Source organism: Populus euphratica, unplaced genomic scaffold, assembly GCF_000495115.2.
Source record: "Populus euphratica unplaced genomic scaffold, PopEup_1.0 scaffold10.1, whole genome shotgun sequence".
NCBI lineage: Eukaryota > Viridiplantae > Streptophyta > Magnoliopsida > Malpighiales > Salicaceae > Populus > Populus euphratica.
This window is the reverse complement of record NW_011499856.1, coordinates 1431925-1439791: the sequence shown is the minus strand read 5'-3', so window position 1 is coordinate 1439791 and position 7867 is coordinate 1431925. Positions and strand designations below refer to the sequence as shown.

The 7867-nt window shown below is 34.2% G+C and overlaps 2 protein-coding genes across 2 annotated transcripts; both read right to left on the bottom strand.

The window, feature by feature from the left end:
- Positions 1-1275: 1275 nt before the first annotated feature.
- On the bottom strand, positions 1276-3103 carry LOC105123345 (probable transmembrane ascorbate ferrireductase 2). The gene is made up of 4 exons (XM_011022895.1): positions 2684-3103; positions 2537-2585; positions 1909-2108; positions 1276-1810 (listed from the first exon to the last, which is right to left on the bottom strand). The coding sequence occupies exons 1-4, from the start codon at positions 2828-2830 to the stop codon at positions 1505-1507; spliced, it is 702 nt and encodes a 233-aa protein (XP_011021197.1). The 5' UTR covers positions 2831-3103; the 3' UTR covers positions 1276-1504.
- A 2805-nt stretch (positions 3104-5908) lies between these two features.
- Positions 5909-7528, bottom strand: LOC105123344 (putative fasciclin-like arabinogalactan protein 20). The gene is given in 2 exon segments (XM_011022894.1): positions 5909-6520; positions 6522-7528. Coding segments are annotated over 2 exon segments (1044 nt in total). The 5' UTR covers positions 7015-7528; the 3' UTR covers positions 5909-5969.
- Between the last annotated feature and the right edge of the window lie 339 nt (positions 7529-7867).

Genomic DNA, 7867 nt, shown 5'->3' with positions numbered 1-7867 from the left:
AATCGGTTTAATCGGTTTTTTTTTTCGGTTCGGTTTTTTCGGTTATTTTTTTTCCGGTTTTCTCGGTTTAATCGGTTTTTCGGTTTTTTTGCTCACCCCTAATACACACAGTCAATCATGGTTAAACTCACTATTTTCACCAAGATGTCATAGTGCCTAATCTATCAATTGACAATAGATAAAGGAGCTGTCAATTTTATGTTTCCTCAATATGACACTCAAAAAGTAGACTGTACTATGAGGTTATTATTCCATTCCAATGTTGGCGCTGCTGAAAGTCATCTGTGCATTAACTTTTGGCAGGAAACAAATATTTGGTATAATCAAAAGCTTATGTTTCTTATCTTGATTCTTTTTAAAAAAGTATTTATTACTTAAAAGCTTTAACTTTTAAAATGAAGGGATTATGTAGATTCTCTTAAAAGCTGGATATGTTTCCACCATTATCTATTAATTTTTATTTTTATATAATAAAACTATCCTTTAACTTTTTAAATAATAATGGTCTTTTTACTATATATATCAAATCTATTTGTTTCACCAAATAATTTTAAAACTTTTAGTATATATATCCTTTAACTCTATATATATCGATAGTATTGTTAATTTTTTTTTTCAAAACTTTTAGTACGAGATTAACTGAGTATTTCCTGCTTTGTTTTTTAATCGGTGATCAAACATTCACCGGCTTTTATTAATGCAGCATTCATTTTCAGGGCATATGCATGCAACATCAACAACTATTTAATTTTTAAGTAGAGGCCATGTTATCTTCCAAGTCTAAACATAAGACTAACAACACGCGCGCGCGCACAACACACACACACAGTCGAATCATGGTTAAACTCACTATTTTCTCCAAGATGTCAAAGTAGTGCCTAATCTATCAAGTGACAATAGATAAAGGAGCTATCAATTTTATGTTTCCTCAATATGACACTACATTCGTGTCATTTTCATGTACCTCTTAAAGAATTTCATTCATCTATTCCATAATAGGTGGTTTTGGAAAATCTTTGATCCAGTGAACTATCGTCAAGAAATTTCAAGCTGGGAAAGCCTACTGTTTTGCCACTAACCTGGATCCTCTCCTTGCTCAGTTGCTCAAGATCATGAACAAGTTCATTGACCTCATATAACGAGATCTTACAGAAAAGGTGCAAGCCATAGCTACATTTTGATCAAGAAGTTCGTCCTTTCCCAGGTGCCGGAATTATTGGTTCAGGGGTTTCTGAAAGAAAATTGTGATTCTTCCTTTAAACACCAAGAACATTATAGTTGCAACCTTAGAGAAACCACTCTGCTTAACCTTTGCTAAAATGACAAGTTCAGAAATATTTTCTCAATGTTCAACATGCAAATGCAAACAAATAGAACTCCAAGCGATTTTTTTTTTTTTTGTGGTACATTGATCTTTTAACAATAAATTATAAACCTGTGACTCATATGCATTAAGAATACACCACTCAATCAATCATCAATTGTAGAAATGTACATGTTATGCCTACTCTGTTGCATTTCTAGGGATGTCGCCTTTGCTCTCCAGAGAAGTAGCTGATGCAAGAACAACGAAACCACCCAGAACAATCATCAAGATACCCAATGAGTTCACCAGCAAAGCTTCAGTGGAGTAGCGTGATATCACGTTGTTGGTTTGGAGGAAAGTGACTTTTTCTAAGATACCGGTAGTAGCAGTGGCAACAGATAGGGCATAAATATAAACCCCAGAGAACACATGCCATGGAAGCAAGGTGGCCCTGCTGTTTCTTGAACCTCCTGGATACCAAAAGGTTACAAACCCAGAAGCCCACTGGAATGAAGAAACGACTATGAGTAGTTCATTAACTTGAAGAAGCGTAATGCATGTGGGCAATCAAGAAAGGGAGTGAAAAGGAAAAGTGAAGAGACCTGGATGCTGAAGAGGAAAAGGCAAGCTAGTCCCAGCCAAGAATGCAGGCTGTAAAAATTGTCAATGCCTTTGTCATTGTGGAATTTCAAAGCAGCCCAAAAGCCAATCAAGCTTAAACAAAATGCGAGGAATTGTAGTGTGAGATGAACTAGTTTTTTGAAGCTTTTTGTTCCAGGCACCGTTTTGTAGGCTAGCATGGCTGCACGAGTCCGTAAAAAGCATTTGAAACACAAAATCAGAAAACACCAACATGCCACCAGTGAAGAGTCAGTTCATATTTAAGATAACGAAACATGAGAAGTTCCTAACATGCCAAATTTAAGTCATAGTTTTCTCTCTTCACCTTCTCCAGGACAAGACAATCGTTCATCTTACAATCATTGACAAGTTTCTGCTCAAATAAATAAGGCCTACAATCTATGTTTTACACCATCGCTTGTCCTTGGAACATTTAATTATCTTATCTGTTAGATTCACAACTAGAAGAACACTTGGAGAGAGTTCTCTTGTCTATATCCAGAAATGAAAAGGATACTAGATCTACATTCTCTTGATTAATCATATCCTCCCCAGCACAAATGAATTCACACACCAGTAATGCCAAATGAGCTGAAAAGGGATAGTTACCTTCACCATTCACAAGTACAAGCCCAGTCACCATTAAAACAGGGTGTGCCTACAAATGGGACACAGAAGCTGCATTAAGTCCACCAATCATCCAAGCCCAAATTTTGAAATCACAGCGTCAATGAGAGGGAGAGTTGGAGTTCTTACATTGAAGATGAGATCTTTGTTAACAGAGACAAGAGCCAGTCCTCCTCTGTAATGAACAGTCCATGTCAACACCAAAGCAGTTACTAACACCCCCATCAACCTAATCAACCTCATCAAGATTGGAAATTTAATCACTGGAACTGCCATTTTTCTTTCTTCTTCTTCTTCTTCTTTTTTAAAAAATAAATAATAATAACTGCAAAGTTGGGGAGAAAAAATAACTGCAAATATAAGGAGAAAAATGTAGAGCAAAAAAGGGTTTGGCTTTATTAAAGGGTTTGGCTTTTGGATCTATGCCTTCCTTTCTTTGATCGGTTGCCTTTGTTTATGTTTACACTCCCAAAGACAGAGAATCTAACATTAGTTACTTCTTGTCTAAGTGACTGAGGAAGGACTTCAACTTGCAAGAAGAGAAAATTCCAACTCACCCTTTTTTTTTTTTTAAAGGTTTTACAACTGACTATCACGTCAGCGCCATACTGGGTTTCCTTTACTTTTATTAATTTCTCGGATAACTTTCTATATAATAAAAATGGAAGACATGAATATTATGGTTATTAGTTTTAACAGAATGAAATGATTTTTTTTTTCTGGTCATCGAAGATTTTAATGTGATTAATAAATTAAGTATACGTCGATGAAAATTATTAGAGAATTGAAGGTATGATTAATACATTATATATATATATAATTTAACGAGAATTGGGAATGAATTATAAAATCAGTAGATTAATTGCATGTGAATTTTTTGCTGAAATAATTAAATGTTTGTTAGGATTTTTAGGTTACATAAGTTTTCTTTTATAAAAAACACTAACATTGGAATATTATTAAAAAAAAACAGTTTTCAATAATGATCAGCTACTAAAACAATTTGATGTTAAAAATACTTCTTATACGGTGACTTAGAGAAAAGAGTTTATATTGTTTTTTCTTAGGGTTACGAGTCTAATGATGATGGCAGTGATTTTTTTCAACTATATCAAACATTATATATATATATATATATATATGTTAAAATAGTTATTTAGATATTAGTTTGGACAGTTTACTATTTTCATGAAGCGGCTTAGATATTATCAAAGTAATAAGTTAGATCACAAAAAATGTTTGTTAATTATTTATGATAATGACATGATTTCATAAGAAATAACCGTATATCCAATATCTAAATTTGAGATGAAAAAATTGGAAAGTCTCAAATATTTTCTAGAAATTAAAGTTGCTTGTTCTACTTAAGAAATCTTCCTTTTATAACAAAAATATATACTTAAAAAATCTTTCTTTCTTAACAAAACTATCTACTTAATTTGTTAATTAAAATTAATATGTTAAATTGTAAGTCATTCATTAAATTTATTGTTATTTACACACTTGAAGTGTTAGCTTAGTAGTGGAAAGGATTTATTTCCTTTTTCTATACTAGGGTTCAAGTCTTACTATGCATACTTGTCATCTCCGCGGTGCCTTACATGTTTATTTGGCTAGCAGGATGTTCAATTGATCGTAGAATTAGTCATTGTGGGTACAAGCTGGCCCGGATACCCATGTAAATTAAAAAAAAAAAATAATTACTTACAAGTGTGCTAGGATCAAATACCAATCAATAAAGATAAATAAAAGGTTAGTTAGAAAGTTTATTCATTTACCTTGTACTCAATCTAGCATTGACTATGATATTGGATTGGTAAGTTATTTTATCCACTCTTCAAGTAAAAAACATATGAAAACAGTCAAGATGATTTTCAGTTATCTCAAATCAGCCCCTAGCCAAGGACTCATGTTTCATAAACATGGATATATGGATGTTGAAGGATGTACAGATGCTGGTCGGACAGGTTCTTCTTCTAATCATTAATCTACATCTAGATATTTTATATTTATGTGAGGAAATCTTGTTATTTGGCGAAGTAAAAAAACAAAATATTATAGCAAGTCTTTGATTGAATTAAGCTGAATATTATGGTATGACTTATGGTATTTGTGAGTTATTGTGGTTGTTTTTATTTTAAAATAGATTATCCACCTTTGGGATATGAACTTTTATTATGACAATAAAGTTACAAGGAAAATTAACAATAATCATGTTCAACATGTTCGCAGAGAGCACATTGAATTATATCATCATTTTTATTAGAGAAAAACTAGACACCAAGATCATGGTCTGAAGCTCAACTACAGTTGTGTTAAAACATGCAGTATCCGAGAAATTTTTTTCTGAATCTCTCGATAAGTTGGGCAATTGATATCTAGACACTAGCTTGAAAGGAGGAGCTGACACGTGATTGTAGAGCTGTCATTTCTCAACAAGAGGAAGATTATGAGGCTGCATGGTAGTAGAGCAAACTTCCTAAATTAGCCTATTTAAATTGTTGCTTTTTTAAGTAATTTCATAAATAGTATAGGAACTCTTGTATACATGCGTATCCTGATTGTACAGAACAATAAATGAAGTTTTTTATATCTCTACTGTGTTAACCCATTTTCAACCCCTCACTTATATGCAATCCGAGCTTTGTACTGGGGTCGATGAATATTCGTTCATCATAGAGTAGCAAACAATTAATGTTTATTTATTAGATGATTTTTGTATTTGTTTTTTTTAAATATAGCCATCATGTTTCTGGAAAAAAATGCAAATGAATTGTGTGAATGAATGCATGAAAAGGTTGATAGCTTACATGATTATTTTCCTCAATCGATGTTCATGGTGACTTCTTCATGTGATGTGTTTTCTTAGTATCATCAAAGTTAGAGTTAATTCTTCAAAATTCATTCTCAATGATTATACAGATGTGTTAATTTATGTTCATGATTTTGTATTTTATTTTTTCATAAGAATTTAAAACATAGTACTTAAATGTTTCATAGTTAATTCCTCGTCATTTATCCTAGTTTATGACTGCTAAAAAAACTCAAAATTTTAACCATAATAATGAAAAAAATTATTTGATTGATTTCTGGTTTAAGAAATCCGTAATACTTAAATGTTTCATAGTTAATTCCTCTTCTAATAATTCATGCCTCGCAACGTATTGATTAATATTGGGAAGAATTTTGTTCCAAAGTCTTGAAACTATGCTTATGGATCTTAATTACTTGTCAAGTTTGAGAATAAACTAAAGACTTGAAGCTTCACTTCCTATGTTTCCAAGAGAACAGAAATTATGTTTATGGCAGAAGATTTTTAATTCTAAGAGGGCTTTGTGTGATTTGGAGGTGTAAAATTGCACTTGATAAGAAGGTGCGGCAGCTTGGAGAGGATTTTAACTAAAAGAGGAGACTACTACTGATCATTTACACATTCATGGTGCTCCATATGCATAATCATCAATACCAAGCACATCCGGCTTATCTTCTGCTCCATCAAGTTCTGAGAAACTCCCCCCAACTCCTCCTCCTTTAATGGTGGCATAAGCAGTTGGTTCAGGCCATGAATTATCAGCCAGTCACTTTGATACATGTCTGGAAAGATAAGAGGAGCACCATTAAGCACAAGCACATCACCAGACCTAGTCAAATTAATCATGAACCCTCCTGAGAAAGTTGGCAAACTTGTTCCATCATTGAACCCCTCCAAATCTTGCCTTGGAAACAATCCAGGAACCACATGTTTCCGAAAGATCGATGAATAATCACCAACATTCTTTGCATATGCATCCATTGCTTGATCAACTGGTGCAAAGATTGTCACTCTTGTCTGGTTCTTGATCCCAAACAGTTGCACATCAAGAAATGTTCCAATTATTGAATAACCGCTAGACATTAGTAAATGTGAAGCTTGGCCAAAAAAATCGACATCTAAGCCTGTTGATTCATTCTGAGAAGTATTGCTCTGGTGCTGGAGTTAAATTAGGAGAAATCTCAAGAGAAGAATTGAAGAACTCACTCCTACCAAACATGATCACAGACCCAAAATCAACCAAGGCAGATTCTTCAATCGAGATTCCATTGATTGACAACTTTCCATCAAAATAACTCAAACTTGTAGTGACAATCAATGAGTGATTTGGAAACAACGTGGGGATTCTTGTACCAAAAGGAAGACTATCGAGGTAATACACAGAAAGTCTCACTGGCGAGATGTGATATTGCAGATCAAGAACAGAAAGTTGGCCTAATCTTGCAAATGCAATGTCCAATGGAGCGAATATAGTTGCAGCAGATGATTCAAGATGGAGTCTTTTCGAAGTAATTTTAAGGGTTAATGCCATGGAGAGATAGCCAGAGGTTGAGAGGATCTCCAAGGCATTCGAAAAAGGGCTAGAAGCTGCAAGAACTAAGGAAGAGATTATAAGGAGAATGAGAAGGAAGAGAAACATGGTTGCCATGGAAAGAGTGTCAAAGTTTTGTTCTAGTTTTTCTTGTTTCTTTTGTTTGCAAGGTTAAAAGAGTGAAGAAAAGAGAGAGAGAGATGGTCTCCGAATGGTCCAGAGGAGAGGACTTGAAGACAATTTGGGCGGCAAAAGCATTAGGGAGTTAATATGGTTACGTGACCTTAAAAGTCATACAAAAATCTAGTCTTATACGTGGGCTTATAGCAAGGTTAGCTCTCTCATTCAAGGGAACTTTCATCTTGTTTTTTGATTTGTTTTTGTCTAATGAGTTCAATTTGGCACTTCTGTAAAGGACCAGGGTTGAGAGATGTATTGCTCATGATTTTTCAATTATTGACCATGGAATGTGCGGAGGAACTTCTATTGAACATACATGCTGCTGGACTGCTGCGAGTAGCGAGTGGGTGTAGACCATTTACAGGAGTGTTGATAATATCATAACGGATTAACGAAACGGCAAGGTGATACCCAGATTTTCATGAGCATTTGCAACAAAAGATTGAAGTCACTGGAGAGGGTTGAGCCCTTAAAATTTACAAAATACATGCCTATAATATCATCATTTTAACAATGGAGGGCTTGCCTCCACCTATGCTACCGACGTTCGATATATTGCTGAACCGAAAAGGTTTGATGATGTTGTGCTGCTCCCTAACAAGGCATAAAGAAGTTAACAGTCGAACATATGATGGCTGATCAGTGATCAGAGGAAACAGAACAACAGAGAAATTTCACATATCATATGATACCTTCAATGATCAAGTTCTGGCCAGGCATGGAGGATTTGCTTTCCTTCTATCCCTATATAAAATTGCAATCATGGCAACATTAAAGTTCAAGTTTTACC

Bases quoted from the DNA above. Each gene is read 5' to 3' on its own strand.
- LOC105123345 (XM_011022895.1), bottom strand. From the start codon at position 2,830: ATGGCAGTTCCAGTGATTAAATTTCCAATCTTGATGAGGTTGATTAGG. The intron at 2,109-2,536 runs GTAACTATCCCT...GGACTCGTGCAG, and splicing joins TGTACTTGTGAATGGTGAAG to CCATGCTAGCCTACAAAACG. The intron at 1,811-1,908 runs GTCTCTTCACTT...TCTTCATTCCAG, and splicing joins TTTTCCTCTTCAGCATCCAG to TGGGCTTCTGGGTTTGTAAC.